The sequence below is a fragment of the Sciurus vulgaris genome, assembly GCF_902686455.1.
Source record: "Sciurus vulgaris genome assembly, chromosome: 8".
NCBI lineage: Eukaryota > Metazoa > Chordata > Mammalia > Rodentia > Sciuridae > Sciurus > Sciurus vulgaris.
In genome coordinates this window covers 72980039-73006137 of record NC_136468.1, presented here as the reverse complement: position 1 = coordinate 73006137, position 26099 = coordinate 72980039, and the positions used below count along the sequence as shown (strand labels likewise).

At 32.5% G+C, this 26099-nt stretch overlaps 1 protein-coding gene and 1 long non-coding RNA gene across 4 annotated transcripts in view; one reads left to right on the top strand and one right to left on the bottom strand.

Annotated features, from left to right (window-relative positions):
- Positions 1 to 26099, top strand: part of IMMP2L (inner mitochondrial membrane peptidase subunit 2) — a 906633-nt gene that overhangs the window by 661525 nt on the left and 219009 nt on the right. For all 3 annotated transcript variants that reach the window (XM_079149361.1, XM_079149362.1, XM_079149363.1), the window contains exon 6: positions 13522 to 13624. In XM_079149361.1, coding sequence (XP_079005487.1) covers positions 13522 to 13624 — 103 coding nt within the window. The remainder of the gene's footprint in view (positions 1 to 13521; positions 13625 to 26099) is intronic.
- The window catches only part of LOC306667093, a 624638-nt gene that overhangs the window by 434565 nt on the left and 163974 nt on the right, over positions 1 to 26099 (bottom strand). The gene's annotated exons all lie outside the window — the stretch shown is intronic.

Below are 26099 nucleotides of genomic sequence, written 5' to 3'. Positions count from 1 at the left end.
ACTTCTGTATATTGGAAAGGAAAAATGTCTTCTGACTGCCAGACAATTCACTCACCTATTTATTTATGAATACTCATTTATTTATTTACTTATGAATATTCATTTAAAAGACAGATTCATGTTGGCTGAAGCAATTTGGACTTAAATTTGCAAGATCCCTTAAATGGTACCCTACAAAGCTTATGTTTTTCATATTTTTACTTTATGAAAAATAATTTGTAGCTGTCAAATATGCAACCTAGTACCACTTTTTAAGTAAGTCATTACATTCTTTCTATAATGCTGTTGTTTGAATGAACCTATTACATAAATTCATATTAAGGAATATTCACTGGAAAAATGCATAATAATAGTAAACTAATCCCCACTTCCTTAATAGTAGTTCTACTATTTTGCAACTTTGTTCATGTGAAAAGAAGGATTCCAATTCAAATTTTACCAAATTCCAATTGGTTCTTCTGTTACAGTTGTTTATATAAATGGTATTGATAGATAATTAACATTTATAAAACAGTGATTAAAAAACCAAGTGGAAAGCTGTTTCCAAAAATATCGCATTATCTTGTGCTTTGAAGAACAAGGAGTTTCACAACCATCAAAGGCAATAAACTATGTGTCAAGTTGAACAGAAATGAATTATCAAAAAATAAAATTATAGGCCTTGATAAAATATGGAGAAAATGAAAGCAAATTGATCAGATTTTTAAAAATTTTGTTCTTTTTAGATACACATGACGATAGAGTGTGTTTTCACATATTATACATACATGGAGTATAACTTATTCTAATTAGGATCCCATTCTTGTGGTTGTACATGATGTGGAGTTACACTGGTCATGTATTCATATATGTGCGTAATAAAGTTATGTCCAAATCATACTACTGTCTTTCCTATTCCTGTCCCACCTCCACTCTCTTCATTCCCCTCTGTCTAATCCAATAAACTTCTATTCTTCCCCTCCCTTCTCTCCCTTCTTGTGGGTTAACATTCACATGTCAGAGAGAACATTCACCCTTTGATTTTGGGGGATTGGCTTATTTCACTTAGCATGATAGTCTCTGGTTCCATCCATTTACCAACAAATGTGATAATTTAATTCTTCTTTATGGCTAAATCATATTCCATTGTGTATATGTACCACATTTTCTTTATCTGTTCATCTGTTGTATTGCACCTAGGTTGGTTCTGTAGCTTGACTATTGTGAATTAAACTACTATAAACATTGATGCGGCTGCATCACTATATAGTATGTTGATTTTAAGTCCTTTGTTTACAAACTGGGGAGTGGAATAACTGGGTAGTTCCATTTCAAGTGGTACCATTCCAGGTTTTCTGAGGAATCTCCATACTGCTTTCCAGAGTGGTTGCACTAATTTGCAGTCCCACCAGTAATGTATGAGTGTACCTTTTCCCCTACATCCTTGCCAACATTTATTGTACTTAAATTCTTGATAATTGTCATTCTGTCTAGAGTAAAATGGAATCTCAGTATAGTTTTAATCTGCATTTCCCTAATCACTAGGGATGTTGAATGTTTTTTCATATATTTTTTGACCATTGTATTTCTTCATGAAGAACCTGTTCAGTTCCTTTGCCCATTATATTGATTGGGTTTTTTTTTTTTTTTTTTTTTTTTTTTTTGGTATTAAGTTCTCTGAGTTCTTTGTATATCCTGGAAATTAATGCAGGTAGTAAATATTTTCTTCCATTCTGCAGGCTTTCTGTTCACATTCATAATTGTTTCCTTTGCTATGAAGAAGCTTTTTAGTTTGATACCATCCCATTTATTGATTTTTTATTTTACTTTCTTGCTCTTTAGGAATATTATTGAGGAAGTCAGTTCCTAAGCCAACATGGTAGAGAATTGGGCCTACTTTTTCTTCTATTAGGCACAGGGTCTCTGATCTAATGCCTACATCTTTGATCCACTTTGAGTTGAGTTTTGGGCAGGATGAGAGATAGGGGTTCAGTTTCATTCTACTACATGTAGATTTCCAGTTTTCCCAGCATCATTTGTTGAAGAGGCCATCTTTTCTCCATTGTATGTTTATGGTGCCTTTGCATAGTATGAGATAACTGTATGTATGTGGGTTTGTCTCTGTGCTTTCTATTCTGTTCCATTAGTCTTCTGTTTTGTTGCCAATACCATGCCATTTTTGTAACTATAGCTCTGTGGTATAGTTTAAGGTCTGGTATTGTGATACCACCAGTGTCACTTTCTTGCTAGGGATTACTTTGTCTATTCTCAGCCTCTTAATTTTCCAAATGAATTTCGTGACTGCTTTTTCTATTTTTATGAAGAACATTGTTGGATTTTAATAGAAGTTGCATTAAACTGTGTAGTAATTTTGGTAGTATGACAAAAATTGACTGATAATATTGATTCTGTCTATCCAAGAACATGGGAGATCTTTCCATCTTCTAAGGTCTTCTTCAATTTCTTTCTTTAATGTTCTTTAGTTTTCATTTTGGAGGTTTTTTACCTCTCTTGTTAGATTGATTTCTTTCTTTCTTTTTTTTTTTTTGAGGCTGTTGTGAATGGGTTAGTTTTCCTGATATCTCTTTCAGCTGATTTGTCATTGATATATAGGAATGCATTAGTGTATAGGAATGTCATTGTTGTGTAGATTAATTTTGTATCCTGCTACTTTGGTGAACTTGTTTATGATTTCTAGAAGCTTTCTGGTGGACTTTTTTGGGACTTCTAAATATAGAATCATGTTTTTAGCAAATAGGGATAGTTCAAGCTTCTTTTCCTATTCTTATCCCTTTAATTTCTTTCTTTTCTAATTGCTCTGTCTAGGCTTTCCAGGACTATTTTTAATGGAAGTGGTGAAAAGGGCATCCCTGTCTTGAATGCTTTCAATTTTTTTCCATCTAGGATGATATTGTCTTTTGGTTTAACATATATAGATTTTACAAAGTTGAGGTATATACATACTCTCCCTAGTATTTCTAGTGTTTTGAGCATGAATGGATGCTGAACTTTGTCAAGTGCTTTTTCTGCATCTATTGAGATAATCACGTGATTCTTGTCTTATTCTATTGATGCGATGAATTACGTTTATTGATTTCTATATGTTGAACCAGCCCTGCATCCCTAGACTGAATCTCACCTGATCATGTTGCACTATCTTTTTAATTTATTTTTGTATGTGATTTGCCATTATTTTATTAAGAATTTTTACATCATCAGGAATGTTGGTCTGAGGTTTTCTTTCCTTGATGTGTCTTTGTCTGGTTTGGGTAGCAGGGTGATACAAGCTTCATAGAGTGAATTTGGTAGTGGTCCCTCTTTTGCTATTTCATGGAATAACTTGAGGAGTATTGGTGTAAGTTCTTCTTTGAATGTCTGGTAGAACTCAGCTGAGAAGCTACTTGGTCCTGGGCTTTTCTTTGTTGGTATGTTTTTGTTGGCATCTTCTATTTTATTGCTTGAAATTTGTATGTTTAAATTTTCTATGTTCTCCTGGTTCAATTTGGATAGGTCAGATGTCTCTAGAAATTTGTCAATGCCTTCATGATTTTCCATTTTATGGGAGTATAGATTTTCAAAGTAGTTTCAGATTATTGTCTGTATTTCAGTGGTGTCCATGGTGATATTTCCTTTTTCATCATGAATTTTAGTAATTTGAGATCTCTCTTTCTTTCTCTTCATTATTTTGGCTAAAGGTTGGTTAATTTTATTTTTTCAAAGAACCACCTTTATGTAGACAATGTCTACCATTCATTGTGGTATGCTCTGCTAGGCACTATTTCAAAAGGTCATATGCATTATCTTATTGTATTTTACCACACCTTATGGAGCAGTTGGAGTATTATCCTACTATACAAGGGAGGAATCTGAGGCCCAGAGTACAAGGTCATTTGTCTAGAAAGTAATAGAAGTGGAATTCAATCCAAGTCTTCAACTAACTTAAAAACTCACATTAATTTCCTCTTTGCCACATTCCTTTCCTGCTTGAGAGTTAACCAATTGTTCAGATTTCTGAATAAATTTTAAAAGAAGAGTAATAGTTTAGTGAGCTCTTTAGCTCTGAGACATTCCTTCTTTGTTTTATTCAGTCAAAAACTCAATAAATTTGTTTCTAAGAAATAAAGAAAACAGCATACATCCCTTCCAATGCTAAAAACTGAAGTTGTTAAGACTGTGATCAGAGCAAAAAGATGAAAAATTGTTCATAGTTTCTCCACTAGTTAAATGTTACTGGACCTTACAACAAGAAGCACTGAAATGTGGTTTTTCCTCTATATAACAAGTAGTGGGAAAGACCAACAAACTAAATGATGAATGAAGCAGACACCTAGGAAATTATTTCTGGAGAGGACTTGGTGAACAAGCGCAAAAATATCATTTATAATAAATATTGATTTTTTGAAAAATAAAACTATGCATTACAAGTTTACTCCTTTATTTAAATTGGTTTTCTAGGAAGTCATGCATGGAATTGTGATATGAGTCACTACTTCTATTTATAAAAAAGTTTAGTTTAACAATAACTAGACTGATTCTAATGTTTATCTTTTATTATTTCATGCCATCAGTCATCATTTTAGCCCAAACTAACTTTATATATATGGAAGTTTGATACATTCTTTACTACATAGAATTATCTTTTCTGTATTTTGTCAGCTTATATAATGTCTGTAATCATGCTGTAATTCTAACAATACTTTGATCTATTGAAAATCTGATTTAGTATGATTTTTGTAAGTTAATGTTGAATATGTTATAATAGTATATAGAATATTTAAGGGAAAAATCAATAATGTCTTTGGAATTAAATAATTTAAATATATTTAATGTTTCTGTAATAAATATCTTCACTAGAAATTGACTTATAAAATATTTCCCCTATTTTAAGATGCTACTTCTCAAGGAAATAAAGCACTAAGGAAAAAATCATTTTTCTGTAAGTAAATAGGATTTAAACTCCACACTGCTGTCTTATAACATACTAATTAAGATAACCAGAAAAAAATTACTCTCTAAATCAAATTAATTTCACAAATATCTACAAAGTGTCTACTACTATCAGAATTGTTAGGCACTAGAGATGCAAACATAAATAAGACACAGACATGGTCCTGAAAAACTTGTAGTTTAAATGGGTAAGCAGATAATTTTCAATTCAAAGTGGTAAGAGTGCAATACTAGAGGTTCAGATAGCACAGAACAGGGAAGTAAGAAAGACATATCCAATGCAGAGTCGCAGGGAACATTTTAAAGAAAAGGTGACACATGTGATATATTATGGTAGTATTTTTGAAATTTTTTACATCCAGTGGATTAAATAATGGAAATAAATTATCAACAACTCTGAATAATCAAAGGGAAATGTACAGAACTTTATAATTAATTTAAAAATTAAGTATTTTAAATAATGATAACTAGAGGTACATTCATAAACTAAGATTAGGAAAAGCCTTTATGAGCATAAATAAAAAGCAAAAATTATTTTTTAAAATACAGGAGTACCTATTTAAAAATAAAAAAACTTTGACAAATGGGGGAGTACTGGGGAATAAAATACACCAAACTATGCTATGTCCACGTATGAATATACCACAATAAATCATATATATATTCACAAACCTGTTTTATATATATATATATATATATATATAGGCATGTCTGTGTGTGTGTTAGGAGAACCACATTAAGAGATCATGAACAAAACTTCCAAGAAATATGGGATAATATAAAAAGATCAATCTTAAGATTTATTGGGATAAATGAAGGCTCAGAGACATAAATCAAAGGAATGCACTATCTTAATCTGCTAGTATTTATAACTTATTCAAATCTTGATCTAATATTCATAATGCCTTTTTTTTATTGTTTCAGCCTAAAACAATATCATCTTGTCAGCATTTCTGTAGATAGGAATGTTTGACATTCATTCATTTATCAAATCCTCCATTAATTTATTATTCTGTTGTAAATCCTTCCAAGTTGTTTAATTTTTGTCTATGGTGGGTTAGAGTCTGTAATTATATATTTATTTCTTTTGTTACTTACATCTCGAGCTATGTGTTAATTATACTTTTTAAAAAATTTTTATGTTCTTTGTTCTAGTTAGTTGTACATGACAGTAGAATGCATTTGTTCATGTTGATAGATCATACATAAATGGAGTATAATCTCTCATTTTTCTGATTATACATATTACAGGATCACATGGGTCATGCAGTCATACATGTACATGAGGTATTAATGTCTTTCACTCTGCTATCATTCCTTCCCCCATACCCCTGCCCCTCCCTTCACTCCCCTATACCTAATATAAAGTAACTCTATTCTTCCCTATCCCCCCCATTATACTCTTAATCAAAAGGACTGAATCATTTTTTGTGCCCTTACCCACACCATCTACATGGTTATCCATAGTAGTTACTCAGTAATTGTTAATTTTTACTGAGAAATAAAAATCACAGATCTTTCTCTCAAGAGTCCATATGTTTATCCTCACTGACTTACTGTAATATACAAGATATCACAGCATAAACTGTGTGTTGGCACACGCATGTACATACACACACACACTGCTAGGTTGAGCAATATATTCTAAGTGTAGACTATAAACATGTCCTGGTGGAGCATGTGTGGAATCTGATACTTAGAAAATGTTGGCATCTTTTTCAAATTCTCATAAAAAATTGTATTAATTTTTCAGACAGCCGTAGTTATTTTTAAAATGTTTTACAGAAGAAAACATTCTATATATTAAAGGTAACTGTCACATTTAAGATCCTGTAATTCAAATTTAGAAAGAATATATCAAAAATACTTGTCACTAAAACAATTCCTTGGTCTACTGAGCATTATATTAATTTTAAAATAATTAATGATAAAAATAATTCTACAACTTTATTTTGAAGATTATGTCTTTTAATTTAAAATAATTAGATTCACTCTGATCACCTAGCAACCCTCTGCAGTCTACATAAAAAATAATATTTTTTTTTTTTTTTTTTTCTGGATGAAAGATGTTAAGACTTCCTCTTTGGAATCCCAAGTAGTTATGATGTATGGTTTAGTGGAAAGGAATTGTGGAGTCTGTTTTCTATAATATTTGCCCTGCCACTAACTTATTAGATGACATCATTTAAATGCTTTTGACCTTTGCTTCTTTATCTGTACAAGAAGGAGTTATTAGATCATTGCTAGGTCCTTCCAACTGTGATCAGAAGAAATATAATGACTTACAGTTAGCCTCAGGTGATCCAACTTCCTAGAAACATTATAGCCTGATTTGCCTAAATTCACCTTCCATTAATTACATAGCCTTCATTTCTAATTGAATACATGCTGCCAGGGAAGGAGTGTGAATCTTAATACTTTAGCATTTAATTCCAAAGTAAACATTCATCAGCGTTTAAGTTTAGAATTGAGAATGTGTTTATTAAGCGGCAAAAAACCTTGCCATGTTGTGACAGTGAAAACATTCTTAGGGGTTTTTAGAATCCTTTGACCATGAATTTTTATAAGAAACTGATTTTTAATCATTAGTTTTAAATTCTCCTTTAGGCTAAAATAGTCATTAACAACTTTCGCCATCAGATCCAATTCAATCTCCAGTCTCGGAGATGGGATATAATTTTTTCTGATGTTAATGTAGTTACTATTTTCCTGACTTATTGTGTTAACAGATTCACCTGTATGGGACGTGTTGAAACTCTATTGCGTAGTATGTTTTTTATCTTAATCTACCTAGAGATTTTGTGACTGCATGGATTTTTAAAATACCTTGAATTATGTAATTAAAAACCACTGATTATGTTTCATGTAAATTATACTCCAGTGAGTAAACTCTGGTGTTAATTTGTTATTCCTTTGAAGGTAATCCACACTTTTATTTTTTCCTCTGAAAGCTCTTGGATTTTAGGACGGTTGTGGGGTGGGACTTCAGCATTCTACAATTTCATTATGATCTCTGAAATTGTGTATCTTGTTATTTTCTTTGATCCCAGAATGTATGTGTTCATGCATCAATTCTGGAAAATTCTTTACCACTATTTTTGAAGATTGTTTCTTTTTATTCTCTTCTTTTGGAGCTTGTATAATATGATGTTGTATTTTTATGTAAAACTCTCTAGGTCGTTTAACATCTCTCTGGTTTTCCATTTCTTTACTTCTCTGTGCTCAATTCTAAGTAATTTTTAATATAAAATATAAAATGTTTATATTTTACTGGAGTACATATTCCAGTAAATTATTTCTTTCCTTAGCTCATACTAATCTGCTTTATAACCCACTTAGTTATATATTTTAATTTTTAGATGCTTTGTTTGGGTCTTTTTCAAATGGGCTTTTTTATAAAACGTATTCTTCCTTACTCATGTTTTTAATTCCCTTTCTGACTTAAAAATATTTAAATACATGCAGTTCCTAGAATTCCAAGTCCCTGGAGGTCTAATTCTGCTGTTCATTGTTTGTCCTGACTCACTAATAGTGGCTATTTCCTCATGAGATCTGTCATGTGGGATTGTAGGTTCCTAATGACTGAGACTTAGTTGCAGAAAATCTGAAAACCCTGTTTGAATTTTAGCCCTGAAGAAATTTATATTTCCTTCTGCCAGATGCCCAGAGCCAATTAAAGTTAACTCCTTCCCGGACCATACAATAGTATGAATTTGAATCCTACCTCACCTGAGAGCAAATGTAGATTCTTAAGGGAAAAATTTTTCTTTAAGAAGCCAAACTTAGAGATCAAGAGCATCATTTTTCTTTCGTGATGGTAGATTTTTTTTTTCTTTTTCCTGATCCTACTTACCAGTGATGAAAAAGAGGCATAGCTCTAACTCCTGATCTTGCTGGATCCTAAACCTTTGAATCCTGGTTCCTTTAAGAAAATGAAAACCCAGAGGTACTGGGTCAGGAGCACTAAACATCCTCAGGGCAGCCATTATTTTGAACAGTGAAATGATCAATAGAATGATTTGAAAAATATAGAAGATTACCTCTAATCATTCATGAATTACTAGTATAAATTACCTAAATTAAGAATATCCATGTGTGTGGGCATGCATGTGCTTGGGAAATACTTTAAAAATAATTTATTTTCTCATTGTAGTACCAAGAATTGCCTGAACAGTACTTCTGTATTCAACCGATGACACTTAAAAAGTTTCAGAGACTTTAAAAACATTGTTTTCAAGGTCAAATCAAATTGGAAGCAATCATTCTTCATTCCATTTATAAGACCTAGGTAACTTGTCTCAGTAAAGCTAGTACTAAAAAATGCCTTCTTTAAAAAGACAGGTAGTTAGAATACCATACAGAACTCATTTTTGACTGTCAAAACTGAAATTATTTGCAAGCCATAGATACATACAACCTTGTAGACTGACACCTCACTTAACTGTTAAATCACCTAAAGGATTACCTTGTCTTTTTTTTATGTGAATTCAGGGGCACAAAGCTATTTAAAATTCCTTCTCTAGAGAAATTCTATTAGGAGTATTATATTTCTTTGGCAGTCCTAAGAAGAACTAGTCCAGTATTTTAACATCATATTTTAAAAGCAACTTTGGGTTATTATTTAAAAAGTTAGACTGAAACCTGAGAAATAGAATCTGTACTATATATATGGCATGATTTTGCCAGTTGTACAGCTAAAAGAGTTCTTTGAATCCTGTCTAGTATCTAGATAAACCCCAGTGTATTAGTATAGCAATATTTAAATGTGCAAGAGACTAGCAGGTGAAACCACAGATAGATTGTGTTTTCACCTATTACTCTGCATATTTGAATTTGCACAAATAGATTGTTTTTCATAAAAATTTTAAAGTGGCCAGAAAGGAGTAAGAGTTTAAAAAAAATTCATTATCCATTAAAAATAGTCTATAGTCACAGTGCAACTGTGGGGAAAGGCAATTATTAAAGAATAGTTCAGGTAATTTGAAGAGACTGATGCTGATAGATAATGAGCCTGAACACAATCTGAATTATAAAATGGAAGAAAAATGGACAAAAGAAGACAATAGCAATAATAACTACCATTTATTAAGTTCTGACTAGCACCAGAACTATATTCCATGCTTTACTTAAAAATAGTCTTAGCTATAAGACTAGCTTTTTATCAAGTATTTAATATATGCTATGTTTATCTAATTAATAACTTTTTTGAGTTAGGTACTTTTATTTTCCTTGTTTTATAGTGGGATACTGACAGTTTCCTTCAATTGCCCCAAATCACATAAACTTGAAAGTATTAATTCAGATATCAAAGGCAATATAGGGTAACTCGAGATTATACTATACAAACTCCCCATTATTGCATTTTCATCCAACTGCTGTCATCTCAACCCATTTAGGGTGTGTTTTATTAATCCCATTTTGAAGATGAGCAAATACAAGTAACTTATATGAGATTACATGTGTGTAACCATATCAAGGTATGATTAAAGCTGGTTTGGTCTGCTAGAAATCCATATATTATTCTGCCTTCATGGCAATATTTTTCACTATTCAACTATTCATCCATTTACTTATTCATTTAACAAATGTTTGTTGAGCACTTTGTGCAATGTGTTATTCTGGGCCCTGGACATACTAAGCAATAAAAAAATGCAAAGTCTTAAGGTTTCATTTTAGTAGGGGGAGGTAGACATTAAACAAATAAAACAATAAATATATGTCAAGTGTTAGTAGGTGAAGTAAAGAAAAACAAAGCATTGCAAATGGCTAGATGATAAAGAGTACTTATATTTTTTTTAGAGAAGATGCTCAATGCAAGGAAATATATAACTTTCACTGATATTTTTATAATTCCCCTATTTTTCATTACAAGTTTTGACTCTTTGGTTTATATGACATTGAAACTCAATCTGAGTTTTATCTCATTCTTTTGGTTTCTAGAAGAATATGTTTCATTTAAAACCTTCAGTTTCATTGTAGAAATTATTTTATGTTGGGTTTTCTTTGCAATTCTCTACCCCTCACACAATCAAAGCATTTAATGAGTCTGTCTGCCCATGTCACAAATCACCTTTGCATCTATGATTTTTCTTGATATTCTCAAGGACCTGACCACAAAAGTTTTATTGTAATCATTATTATTGTTGTGTATATTGTCATTACTGTTTATCATATTTTACTATGGGATGCTGTCAGTCATCATTCCTGGACCCCAAACATGAATAGCCATTCAAGGCTTCTTGCCCACTAACTAAGCCTCCTAGCATCCTCAGAATTCTTCTTCACTAACACTCTAGTTTTTAATTTCCAAACAATTGAAGTTATTATCAGAGCTAAGACCCATTTTGGTCCATTGTCTGGCGGTTTTACGAACAACAAAAAGTTCTCACTAAATTAATTTGAAAGACTCAAGCAGGAAGAGGCAAGCGAGACTTAGGACTTGGGTTTCTTGACACCCATCCAGTCCAATGCTCTGTATTAGACATCAGTTAGAGCCTTCTTGCAGAGGTTTCCACATTTCTTTGATCTAGTGAAACAGTTCCAGACACTGGGAACATCTGCAAATGCACACAAGAACACATGCAGGCATGTAGTTGTCCTCAGTTATCTGTGGGGGGTGTATTCCAAAGCCCCCAGGGGATACCTGAATAGTACTGAACTCTTTATATACCTTTTCCCCAATGCATACATACCTGTGATTCTTAAATGGTTATTTGAAGACACAAAATTGGAACTTGTTATCTAAGTATTTGTACAAAATACTCAGCTGCATAAGGTGAACAAATATTTGTACTTGTTTGGGGAGTATGCCTTTTCAACAATTAAGTAAAAGTGTCTTCTTTTTGTCATTAATACTTGATGTGGGATGTTCGTTCTTAGAGGCAATCTCATGATAAAAGCAGTACTGATATCAAGAACTAATTGTCTGATTTTAATTGAAGAACACTTATATTACAAAGTATATGATGGTAAAGATGTGTTCAACTTGTTTTTGCTTTTCTCTAAAAAGCTGAAAACCTTCTTCCCAATAGTAATTAAAAATAAACAGCAGTCATTAACTTACTGTGGGGTTCTAATGGCCACAAGATTGCTTCCTTGCATGAATGACTTACTGATCTAAAGCAAAGTAATTCAACTTTGAAATTATCTTGAAAATTAAAAACCATCCTAGATAATGAATAGTTTCAATTTCTATAGCACCAATTTATGTGTAGTTTTCCTTTTTATGTGTTCTTCTGTACATATACAACTCACTAACAAAAAATGGTCTTGCAGGGATTTCACATCAAAGAACAGAGTGCCAAATTCAGTCTTTGGTCTTTTTAGCCTTGGGGGTGATATTCATTCATCCATTCAGCAAACATTTATTGAGAAACTCCTTTAAAAAGGTAGACGTTTTCTATGGGGCTTTAGAGGTGGGATGGTGGGAAGCAGTTTCTGCGCCCCAAATAATTTATTATTGTGGATTTTTTTTTTTTTTTTTTTTTTTTTGGTGGTGGTGCTGGGAATTGTGTATGCAAGGCAAGCACTCGAAATAGTATTTGATTCTAATTCTGTCTCATTTATTTAATTGGTTATATCATAATTTATTTAACCAATTCTTTTCTGTTGGATATGTAGGTGAATTTATTCTTCACAGGAGACAATAAATTGGGCTTGATACCCCAATCAATAAAAAAATATCCACACTTCTGATTATCTTTGGAATGAATTTCTACAAGTAGAACAAGTAGATCAGAAGGCATTAACATTTTAGTCTTTTGAATCTTTACCAAATTAGTTCCAAAACAGAAATACAGGCAAAAAGATCATATTGTTTTTACATTGCTACCAATAGTGTTTATTGTACAACCATAGAAACAAAATGATGTACCCCATTTGTGTACAATAAAAATGTAGTCTGTAAAAAATTTTAAAAAAATTTAAAAATGCTTCAACAGGAAAAAAAAAGAAATCCTATCCTTGATCCTTTTCTTGGTCAGCAATAAGAATATAGAATGTTCTTCAAAATTATTAAAGTGTTTCTAGTTTTTAAGAATGATTTAGTGATGATCAAAAATTTTCAACTGATATTTATAGTTTATATATGACAAGTAATCATCTGGATGATTTTCTTTCTTATAAATGGTGAATTTTGAAAGTCATAAAATGTTTTCAGAAGTTTCTGTTTGAGAAGTTTATTGGACTGAAAAAATGAATATTATTGTTATCAACTAGTAAATTGGAAAAGTTGAATATTAACTTAAAAGCAAATGTCTTAAACAGATCTGTATTTTGTTAGGGCTTATTGAATTTCAAAAGTATATATTTAGAATAGTGTGAGTTAAATTAAGTAGCAAAACATTATATTTGGTGCTAATACATTTTATTTAAGCACAAAATTCCTACTTATAGAAATATGAAAAGAGATAAAACTGTAAATAGGTTTACAGGGACCACATCTTATTTGAAAATGAAGTTATAGAGTAGCTTCATGGTTAACCTGTTGCATCCTTTGTGACATTTGTTAACCTGTTGCATCTTTGTGAGTTTATATGCTTAGCTATTGGATCTCCTCTTTGCTCTGACCTCAGTGGTTACACTTTTTATTTCTAGAACCATGGGACACAAAAACCGGTATGTCAAAGTCCCCCGTGGTCACATCTGGGTTGAAGGTGATCATCATGGACACAGTTTTGACAGTAATTCTTTTGGGCCGGTAAGTCATCTTTTCATGTTGTTGTTAATATAATTGGATCTCAAAAGTGGGAAAATAAGTAAGTCAAATAGGTCATTTGGATAATTTGGCAAAGACTGCTTAGGAATTTTCTAGTGGAACATTTTATGTTCAAATATTTCCTTTTAAAAATAGAAAGATATGTAAGCTATCAAACACATGTGCGTGCCTGTATGTGTAAAATAATGGAAAAAATTTAGATTCCTTCAAAAAAGTACTGATAAGTGCTTTCAGCTAGTTGGTCTGTTAGAATATCTTTATTTTACCCACAGGAATGCTTTGTGACATATGCTTTCAGTTGATGTTTAGCACATTCAAAGTATAAAATATATAGGCATACATTTTTTAAACTGTTCATTAAAGGCGCAGGAGTAATAGGAATCATATTGGTAATTATAAGAGAGGCAGACTTTACCTCTCAGGTTCTCAGGTTGTCCTGAGAATTAAGTTGATTTAAAACAGATTAACAGGGAAAAATAGCATACAAATTTAAAATAAGTTTTATGTGGAACAAGAGCTCTCATAAAGAAATGAAGACCTAAAGAAGTGGCCATATCTACTTTCTTTGGTGTTAGATTGAACCAATAAAGGTATTTGTGGAAAAGTAGCTGAATTATATGGGGAAGCTAAAGGAAGATAAAGAATTATTTTAACAAAATCTATTTGTGCTGAATTTTCTTGGCTGTAACTATCCATTGAAGAATGTTTCCTGTCCGGTACTAGAAGGAGACCAAGTTCTAAAAGAGCATTTTAATCTGTTTTCAGGAAGAAAAGGAAAAAATTAGTATGCCCTTCTTTCATCATCTGTTTTTCAAGTGCCTTTAACTCAATGTAATTCTTATGTAAAGGGGTGTATTTTGGGTGGCATGTTTTGCCAACCTTTGTAAGTCATATTTTGTTAGAATTTAATTTATATAAGAAATTGCAGACATACTTTATACTTTGAAATTTAGTGATTCTTTTCTTTTTTTAATGCCCAGAAAAATATTTATGCAGATTAACTTTTGATTCATAAATTGGACCAAGCTTTCAATTTCCATTTAGTAAACTAGCATTGTTTTTATTTGCCAAAATTAAAGTAACTTTTTACATGAAGGAAAACATTTGTCACATCACGCGTTAATTTACTTGTACTGTATGAGTTTTAACACATAATATTTTTACTTTTGTATTGTGTTCTTGTGTTTTGTGTTCCAGGGATTTATGACTAGGAAAAGATATCTGTAGTGATACTCCCAAACAAGTGTTCAGAGGATATAGGAGAACAGAAGTTAACTTAAAATCCCCACAAGTTTTATTTAAAACTAAGCTGTGATATTTGAGTGTAAGATTTCTTAGTGTACTTTTTATTAATAAATGGTTATCTGAATAATTTGTTCATTATTTTAATGTTTTTGTAATTCTAAATACTAAAACATTAGTTTCATACTTTTTAAAACATAGTGTTAAAATTATTATATTCCTCTAAGGATTCTTAGTGAAACTTTTTGGCTTATCAATCACATGCTTCAAGATTGTACATAAAGTGAGTGAACTCCAGGCTTTGCAGATATGTGGTTGATTTGCTTCCCTCACAGAAGTTGGTAATGCACTTTCCTTGATGTTAACAACCTATGTAAAGGTAGGCAGAATTGTCTAGAATGCTTATCTTGCCTGTAGAAATTGATTCAAACTTTTAATCTTCACTTTCCTCCAAATAACTTTGGAAGTATTTCCAACTGCTTTTTAATGTTTTAGCTCTTTCAACAGTAATTATATCTTATCACAGAATTTACCCAGTTTATTATAAATTGCTGTCATTGATAATCATAATAGAGCTGACTTTTTTTCATATTCAAGCAGACTTTTAGTTATAATGTACTAGAGACTAAGGAAGAGAGTTTCTCATTTTTTTTCTTCTGGTTTGTTATTTCCTGTTTATATCTTTTTTTAAAAATTTGTTTTATGATCATTTGCTTTTTGGATTTGGTTTATTGCAATGACATGTAGGCTCTGAAGAGTATTGAATAATTCTTTGAATTTAAGGTGAATAGTGGATTGTCAATTTAAAGATAGTGATATTAAGTTGTAGCCATAGAACACATTACAACAGGAGGAGAGACCTGAGATAATTTTAATTCTGACACCCACATTTCTAAATTGTTGAGGATAACATCTTGGGAAGAAACTAGTATGCTTTCTTATAAACAGGTGATATAACAGTAAGTGAAATATTCTTGGATATGGAACTCAGTCTCAACTTGTATAGCTTTATATTTTTTAATGAATAAAAGTCTTTCCTTTCTTTGAGTCTATCTTAAACGATAAATGATAAAATATATGTGTGCATACACACACTACACATAAACACAAGAAAAACTGTAGTGAATATCCTAAGCAAACTAATATAGAACTGTAAGAAAATAAAATATGGCTTATCCATGGATGAAATATATAGTCATTTAAATCTGTATTTGTTAAGAATTTTAATGATATCATGTTCATGATATTAAGTGAATATATAAAAATAAAGAACTGAATATATAGTGTTACATTGATTATCCTCAGTCACTAATGCCTCTAGTTGATTCCTTCTTTATTCTGTTATACTTGTCTATATTTTAAAACTTTTACAAAAAATTTTAATTACTTTTATTATCAGAAAAAGTGATTATTTTTAAAAATAGGATAAAGGTGATTGAAAGCAAATGACTTCTAAGTTTAATGCTGTCTTTAAGTTCCATAAAAATATTTTATGTTACTTTGAACATAGGGAAAAATATCACAGAAGTGGTTGGGTATAAAATGTTTCTATTATGCCTAATACTATCTCCATGATATATATTTATGATAAATCTCTTGAATCATTGCTCAATAAGAGAAAATATTCTCTTCTCTCATAATATGAATTCACTAATTTATAACATTAGTTTCAATTTCTAGATATATCTAGAGATTATGTTTTGAAAATTTCTTTTAAAATTATGATAGTTATCTAGAAATGTTTGGGACATATTAATACTTGATTTTACTTCATTATGTAATAAAGATATCTGATGATTCTTATATGTTGGTTTGTTATTTCTTAAAATATTTTCTGAATATTTCCCTTAGTAATTTTTTCCCTTTGTGAAGAAATAGTGTCTTTCATTGACCACACCTACTTCCATGTAGATGACAATAACACATTTTCTGAAATAGTCATGTTGATCTTTGCCAGCACTCCATAATAACTAATTATTATAGATAATGATGAGTGTTCTGTGTACTAATAATGGCAGAAGCATATAAAAATCAAATTTAGCATTTGTGTTTGTATGTGTGCATGCAAAGCTGTGAATTTTTAAGTAATAATTTTTGACTACCTCAGATGAGCATACTATTCATCAATTAAAAATGCATATGGTATTTCATTCTTCCATTTATTATAAATATTCATTTCAGTACTCAGAGGTATTCTTTCCTTTTGATGAAAAATACAAATGTTACTCTTTTCATGGCCTCCATTTAGCTTATATACGTTCTATTTTTGTTTATCTTTAAGTCATGAGCAACTGAGATACTTTCACTGTGTGCTGCATAGGAATTTGTCATATGGAACTATGTCATAATAGAAATCCTAGCATCTGAAAAGAAATCAAAACAATAATTTATTTAGCATCCAAAGTAAATAATTTATTTTAACAACATTGATCAAAGGACATTAGAAAAAAACAGTGTTGGTTTAAACTTTTTGGGGATTGAACCAAGGGCCTTAGTGCTTGTGAGGCAAGCACTCTACCAACTCAGCTATATCCCCAGCCTCTGGTTTAAACATTTGAAGGCAAAGATAACCTTTCCAAGATATATGAATTTTTTTTTTTGCTACCAGGTGTTAAACCCAAGGGCACTTAACTACTAAGCCACATCCTCAGCCCTTTTAATTTTTTTTTTTTTTTATTTTGAGTTAGAGTCTTGCTAAGTTACTTGAGGCCTCCCTAAGATGCAACTGGCTTTGAACTCATGAACCTCCTGCCTCAGCCTCTCAAGTGGCTGAAATTACAGGCATACTACACCACTCCGTTCAGCTGCATTTTGATTTGTAGGGCTGTAATCAATTGTGTAAGCAATTTCTGTGCATGGACCATGAAGAAGAACTGAACCATTTAAGTGCAGAAATCATCATGATATGCTGTCTCTATCCAAGAATGGAAACTACAGTTTACACTGAATATGACTTTCTTTTAGTTCCAAATAATTGGAAAATAACTAATTAAATCACTTATTTCATTGATACCCATCTGAATAAAATTTAGCCCCCTAGAGCATTTTTAAAAGAAATATACCTATTTGGAGATGGTAATTTTAGCAATAAATGAGAATTATAAATAATATTTATAAGGAAATGAGCTAGAGAGTCTGAAAGTGATGATATATGAGAGTATGAGACACAAAGATTAAAATTCCATAGGATTCCTTTAGAAATTCTTGAAATGCAAGGAAGTTTTCACTTTAAAAACTGGTGGGAAAGTAAAAAAGTAAAGTTCATGCTTTCACACCATGGAAAGTCTTTCATTTATGCCTTGAAGACACATTTTTGAGCATCTGCTATGTGTCCATCTTGACTTTTGACCCGTGGAACCTCACAGGTAGAGTGGATCAGGAGAAACAAGAATTCTATTAGCTGGAGAGAGGTTGATAGATCAGGATATATATATACACACACACATGCATGGGAAATGGATGTTTTAAGAGGTTTAGTGTCTATCATACCTGTTTTGTATTTTTCCTACATTATTATTAATAAAATACAATTTTTGATTATGGCAGCAATAACAAGATTTTTAGAGTTGCAGGAAGGATGAAAGGAAGGGACTTTTTGATATCAGTGAAACCATATCACAAAAAATTGAGATAGGTTTTGGAGCAATTTTGAAAATGCACAGATTATAAGAGCAAAGATTCACATCATGGATAATAAGGGGTGCGTGTTGAGCCTGTGAATCTTCCTAACCCTTTTGTCACTATTGCCAAGTATGAATAGAACCCTGATGCCCAGAAGGAGCAGGTGAGAAGGTCCGTAGGTGCTAGGATATCTGATGTATATTCCTGCCGGCAAGGAGGGATAGATTAGACGGGAGACAGGCAATCAAGTCATCACGACAGTAACAAGTACTCTAAGTTGATATGACAGAGCCTCTTGATGAAGTAGTACTTTTAGGTACTAAAATCCCATAAGAAAAACCTATGAAAATCTCCCAGGAGAATTTGGTGGCATAGAATCAATTCTAGAATTGGTGAAAATACTACTTGGGAAAATCTTGCATTGTAGATGTTCAGAGACGGGTTTGCTGAGGGTGAGGACAAATAATGCCTACCCTACCTAGCCTTACCCAGCGCGCTTACTCAGGCATCGGAGATGGAGCTCTGAAGACACGGATCTAATTTTATTTAGGGTTGCACAGGACATATGTAGGCACATTATCCAATCAGGTTAACACATTTGTTAAAGTATAACAGAGTCAGCCTATAGGTGAACTATACATCGAGGGTTGAGGTAGTGTAAACAAACCAAGCATGCCTAAGCAATTCTGCCCAGCAACAGGTCTGAGACAAAGGGCTAGGGAGATGGCAAGCTCCTGCACACAGCATGAGGCAAGGCAGTGCAGGCAGGCTCACATCACAGTTTGCTGGGATGCATGACAGAACGAGGCCTTCCCTCAGTTCAAACTCAGCCTCAGCAGCTACAAAGACCTTCATTCCATGGCGAGTCTTTACCATTACCTCAGTTTCTCTGTTCAGACTGTTTGGCTTACTTAGACCATGGTGTCAGTGACTGCTGTCAGATAAGCTTGAGGAATGCTCCCTACATTGCATTACACTCTAGATGCTGTGTATTTTGTGAATGAAGTGGTTTGTGCCTGGAGTGGTTAATGGCTTTCAGCTGCATTGAAAATATTCTTATGCAATATAGAAATAATCTTGCAGACTTATAAGAATGAATTGACATTTCATTTTATTTCTTGTTGAAGTGCAGCATTTTCCTTGGGTAAGTTTTCTAGAACTATAAGAGTAGCTTTTATTTAAAACTGGCCATTTTCATGGAGAAAAGATAGCCTCTTCAACAAATGGTGCTGAGAAAACTGGAAATCCATATGCAACAGAATGAAATTAAACCCCTATCTCTCACCCTGCACAAAACTCAACTCAAAATGGATCAAGGACCTCAGAATCAGACCAGAGACCCTGCATCTTATAGAAGAAAAAGTAGGTCCAAATCTTCAACTTGTTGACTTAGGATCAGACTTCCTTAACAGGACTCCCATAGCACAAGAAATAAAAGCAAGAATCAACAACTGGGATAGATTCAAACTAAAAAGCTTTCTCTCAGCAAAGGAAACTATCAGCAATGCGAAGAGAGAGCCTACAGAGTGGGAGAATATCTTTGCCACTCATACGTCAGATAGAGTGCTAATTTCCGGAATCTATAAAGAACTCAAAAAACTCTACACCAAGAATATAAATAATCCAATCAACAAATGGGCTAAGGAAATGAACAGACACTTCACAGAAGATGTACAAGCAATCAACAGATATATGAAAAAATGTTCAACATCTCTAGTAATAAGAGAAATGCAAATTAAAACTACCCTAAGATTCCATCTCACTCCAATTAGAATGGTGATTATCAAGAACACAAGCAACAATAGGTGTTGGCGAGGATGTGGGGAAAAAGGCACACTCATATATTGCTGGTGGGGTTGCAAATTAGTGCAGCCACTCTGGAAAGCAGTACGGAGATTCCTCAGAAAGCTTGGAATAGACCCACCATTTGACCCAGCTATCCCACTCCTTGGCCTATACCCAAAGGACTTAAAATCAGCATACTACAGAGAGATACAGCCACATCAATGTTCATTGCTGCTCAATTCACTATAGCCGGATTGTGGAACCAACCTAGATACCCTTCAATTGATGAATGGATAAAGAAACTGTGGCATATATATACAATGGAATATTACTCCGCCATAAAGAATGATAAAATTATGGCATTTGCAGGCAAATGGATGAAATTGGAGAATATCATGCTAAGTGAGATAAGCCAATCTCAAAAAACTAAAGAACGAATGATTTCGCTGATAAGCAGATGAGGACATATAATGGAGGGTGGGAGGGGTTAGCGTTAGGGTTAGAGTTAGGTTTAGGGTTAGGGATAAGGAGGGTGGTAAGAATGGAGGAAGGAAGGACTGTATAGAGGGAAAAGAGGGGTGGGAGGGGTGGAGGGGAAGGGAAAAAATTAACAATGAATAAACAACATTACCCTATGTGAATTTATGGTTACACAAATGGTATGCCTTGACTTCATGTACAAATAGAGAAACAACATATTAAAAAAAAAAAAAATACATTTGCTTACAATAAAAAAAAAAAAAAAAACGGCCATTTTCAAATAGAGAAAAAGACCATTAGGCTATGTTGACAGCATTCAAGTAAAGTGTTCTATTCACACATTCTTTGAGCAATGTTGCTTAGACTTTAATTGACTATATTTTCTCATTTTATAGTACATGTTCATTAAACATTTATTAAGAACTAAAATAATCTATATTTTATAGCAAAAATAATGATAACAATAGTCTTGTGGTTCTTACCTTGGTGTTTTTCTTTGATTGTTTCTCACGGTTCCCTTTAACAGTATTAGAACCTGGCAAACCCACATTTTTTTTTTTTTTTGGTATGATTTTTCATTTGACTGGTTTAGACAAAGGCATGCATTTCATGAAAAGGCTAAAGCCAGTGAAAACGAATCTCATTGTATTGAAAATATCTGCATAATATAAAAATATCTGTATAAGATAGCTAAGTCTCAGACGAAAGCCCATTGTCTGGAGCAATGCTCAAATTGAAGAAATATCCTTATAGAAAGAAGAAACAAAGTGTCCCCCAGGATTAACATCACTTTTGGCTAGATATTTTTTTGTGCATAATTATGACATCCAACAAAAACACGATTTTAAAAAGAAAACATAGAAAGATAAAATAGGAATGTAATAAATACTATCATACCCTCCCCCTAAGAACAGAGACAACCTAAACTTCTATTTCTACCAAATCAAAATTTATCCTCTATCATAATTATTCTGCTAGTGCAGAAATCATTTTCCACATGATTTCATTTTCACATAGGAGAATGTCAAAAGAATTGTCATTAGATTTCATTGCTGTGGCAGATAGTGTTCCTGAGGGCCATTTAGTTACAGGATTAAATGTGGTTCCTTTTATTAGAAGTGTGTATTTACTGACAGTGGGTCAAGAGTCAAGATTTACTGAAATATATGCAGGGTTATTAATTTGCCAATTTTATAAGTTCTCAGAATTTTTTAAAAAGTGGGGTTGTAGCCCTTAACATTACTTCTAAGAAGTAATTGGTGACTACAAAACTGGAGCTACATAGAAAATGTAAAATAAAAGGGGTCCAAAGAGAACAATTTGCAGTTAAATATACTCTCATTCAAGGTTTGAGATTGAATGTCTTCATTTAAATTGCTGTGTACTTATAAAATATTATTCTTTGTTCTCTACCTAACTTAATAAATAACAAATTATGTGAAAGATTTTATTATTTTAAACAATGTTAATAATTATCTTTTGGTTGAGATTCTGGAAGACAGCTTTCTTTAGAGATTTTTATGTTCCCAAAGCTTGTTGGGTAATTTTAAAAAAGACTATTCTCTGTCGGTATCTCATTGGTATATATACTAAAATGACTTGTAAGCGAAATTTAAGGTCAGTTGGATTATGAGTGACTTGGTTGGTTCTTTTCTGTGTAATGGAGCTTTGCATGGAGCCTATAATGAACCATAGTAAGACCCCTGGGAACTTGTGATATATTAAAATTTGTCTAACTTGGTGAATCAAGCAAGTGAAAACGTACTTTTTTAAAACCGTGGTCAGAATCAGAGCCATGAGGTATGTTCCAACGATGGGGCATCACAGGCCCATAGCTTTGGCACTAAATAGAAGTGATTCCTGTAATATGACTCCTGTATAATTCTGCTCTTGCTTCATCCTCCTGTCACTAAGGAATTTTCTGAAAAGAACTCTGATCACATCATTCTGCTTCTTAAGACATTATTATCAACCTACGACACCTATTATACTCAATGAAGAAATGTTGGAAGCCTTCTCTTTTAAATCAAAACAATGCAAGAAAGCCCACTCTTACCTCTATTGTTCAACTTTATGCTAAAGGTCATTGCCAGTGCAGGTTAAGATAGGAAAGAGAAATAAAAGATGTAGGCTCAGAAGGAACATTCAAAACTTATTTTTCATAAGTATGATATTGTCTACTTAAACCTAGAAGGAATCTGCACAGCCATTGAGACCAATATGCAAGTCTATTAGTATAATATCTCATATATGGTGTGTGTATAGACATCATCAACAAATAAAAAAATAATTTTAATGAATTTGTCTTTTAAAATAACAATAAGAAAATTCAGGATAGTGGCATCAGTGACTCCATATTACTCACAAATATTAGACTTTTCCTAATAAAATTAGACTTTCTCTAATATTTGTGAGGTCAAAAGCATGGAAGTCCATATACCGCACATCTGAAATATTTAGTAGATATAAATCAAGTTGGCAAACTCTCAAATGCAATGTTTTTAACTTGATAATTATACCTCCATAAGGTGTACTTTATTGACAGTGATATAAAAGCTTAAGACTATACCCAATTATATTTAGATAATAGGTAATTTTAATATTTGTTAATCAAAATGCAAATGAACAAAAACTGTAAATATTAAAAGGTAATTTTTAAAATTTTTCCAAAAACCATTTTTATAAAATATTAAATCTTATCTTTTAAAAATAAAAGATAACATACAAATTACTATTAATTAGGTTACAAATTATATAAAAATTATTTAACTAAAACTGAATTTTTAAATATATGACAAATTAATTAAATCTTATTTCATATTTTTATAGCAGTAAATCTATTCACAGGTTTAGGGTTCAATTTTCATGTTGTTGTCAATGTAAAGAGTCAGTATCATTATCCAAGCATCTTAGAGCCTGAGTTTAAAATGATATGAATTGTATAATATTTGTAAAGTTTTTCTGTGGTCATGCACAACTGTGGTGAATATGTTCTCCTAAGTACCCCTTGAATCACTAGCTAAAACTTGAAGAGAAGCCAGGAGAGGGACACTCAGCTCTCCTGGCAAATAATACTGTTATACAAGACTCTGCCTTCCTGCTGAGAAGGCAACTTGTCAAGTTGTTTAATTCCATGCTCTTCCTAGCTAAGTGTTTACATCTTCCCTGAGGCTGAAACCCTCCCTGTGATCAACCAGCAGCAAACTTTCATGGCATTTGGACTCAGTCACCTCTTTCTCAGAACATAAGAATGTGGGGAAGTATTCATCTGGCTCTTTATTGGTGTTTGTTAAGAGTAAAAACTTAGTGAATAAAAGTTTTCATGTGCTGAATGCCAGATATTGAGTGACACAGGGACCCATGTGTTAATCAACCAATTTTCATAAAATCTGTTGATTTCATGAAAAAAAAAAAAAATACATGTATCAGAAAACAGTGTAGTATGGCTCAAAGGAACTGGTCTGAACTCATTGGGATGACATTAAAACCCTTTTGACTCTTTCTTCAGGCAAATTTTCTGGATCCATCTCTCCTTATCCATGCCTGCCTATGCCCTGTCTACTCCCTAAATTATCCATTATGGTTGCATCTCCCTGTCTTGGCACATACTATCATTTCCCTGCCTCACATCATCTTCTCCCTACCCACCTTGGGCTGGAAAATGACCACTTCCAGAACTAATATGAAGCTTTTCTTCTGGCTGAGTCAGTTACTTTTTGCAGCCTTTGTGATCTAATGGAAGAACAATTGTATGTATAGAAGAGACTGTGAGCCTTGCTAAATTATATACAGGAGCTAACCCATCCTGCATCAGTGTACAACAACTGTTTCATGACACAATCAGTGACCAATTTTCGACAATGTAACTGTGCAATGATAAAGGTTCTAGACAGAGTTTGACCTTTGGGCAAAGTCTGGCCAACACCTGTTTCTGTTTAAAAAAAAAAATTTATCAGAACACAAACATGCTCTTGTTTCTGTATTGACTATGACTGATTTCCCATGGCAAGGGCTAAGTTAAGTACTTGAAGGAAAGACTTATGGTCCCCAATCCCTCAAAGCTTTACTCTCTGGCCTATATGGAAAAAGTGTGCCTGCTCCTGAATTAGCAATAGACAACTTTAGAAAAATTGGTTAAGGACTGATGACTTTAGGCCTTGAATGTGAAAGTCAGAAATTTGAACATTATCTAGAATGACTCAGAAAAGCCATTTACATTTTTCACCAGGAGAGTAATAAATTAGAAAAGGCATCTTAGCAAGACTGATTTGGGAAAATTATGAATGAAAGATGAGATCAGAAATAGACTATAGGTATAGAATGCAATTACTTGATGATAGTATTGTTTCAAGTGGGAGACGATTAGGCCCTAGACTAAGGTGGTAGTAATAAAAATACAGAGAAGTATATTGATATGAAAGTCCTTAGGAGTCAAGAATTAATCGTAGATGTGTTCAATTTTGCTGCCTAGAATTAACTCACCACATCTCTTAGAGAAATTCACCAGCTAAAATATGAAATAAACTTAACACCTACCTCTGATGGGTCAACCTTAAAGTTAAGCACAAGAAGCATACATCATTATAATATTTTTGTTAACATTTTTATGCAAAAGACCAAAAAAATTGAAGTAATTAACTGATGTCTGCGGTGTTCTTTAGTTTGTAGAGCACATGAAGAGACATGTGAGCCAGAAGTCTTGGCTATCCAGTTAGAATTGTGCTTCCTCAAAAAGCTCAGATTGCTTCCCTGACTTTGGGACAGATAAAATAGGATTTCTCAGTATTCATTAAACTTACAGGCAAGAGATCTGCTCAAAGTTCTGTTGTATTACACTTCATAGCCATGTCACTTGATGACCCACCTATTTCACATGCTTTCTCCATTCTTTCTCTAAAGTTCTCATGTGTTTCAAAAGGTGTGGGTGATTTCTATAATGTAGGAGCTCATGAAAAAAATATTATGGAGAAGTTTGTATTTTAACCCATCAACAGAAAAACATGATTTTAAAAAATTTGTTTTTGTTCTTTAAAATTAATATTTAAAATGCACATGTGTATTTCAAAATTAAAATTTCTCAAAAGAGAAAAGCATCGGTTTTGGTGAAGGAAAAATGCAGACTTTTTACACTAATTTCAGTTTGCATTAACTAATCGCCCCTGCAAATAAAATTACTATGTTAAAACAAGTATATTGATATTGTAGATTGAAATTAGGGTGTGGTCATTGAAAGACAAGGTGCAAGTCTTCTTCAGAGTATGAAATTTTGGGTGGTTTTTAATCAGCAGGTCTAATTTTCTTCAAGATAATAACTATTACTAGAACCTAG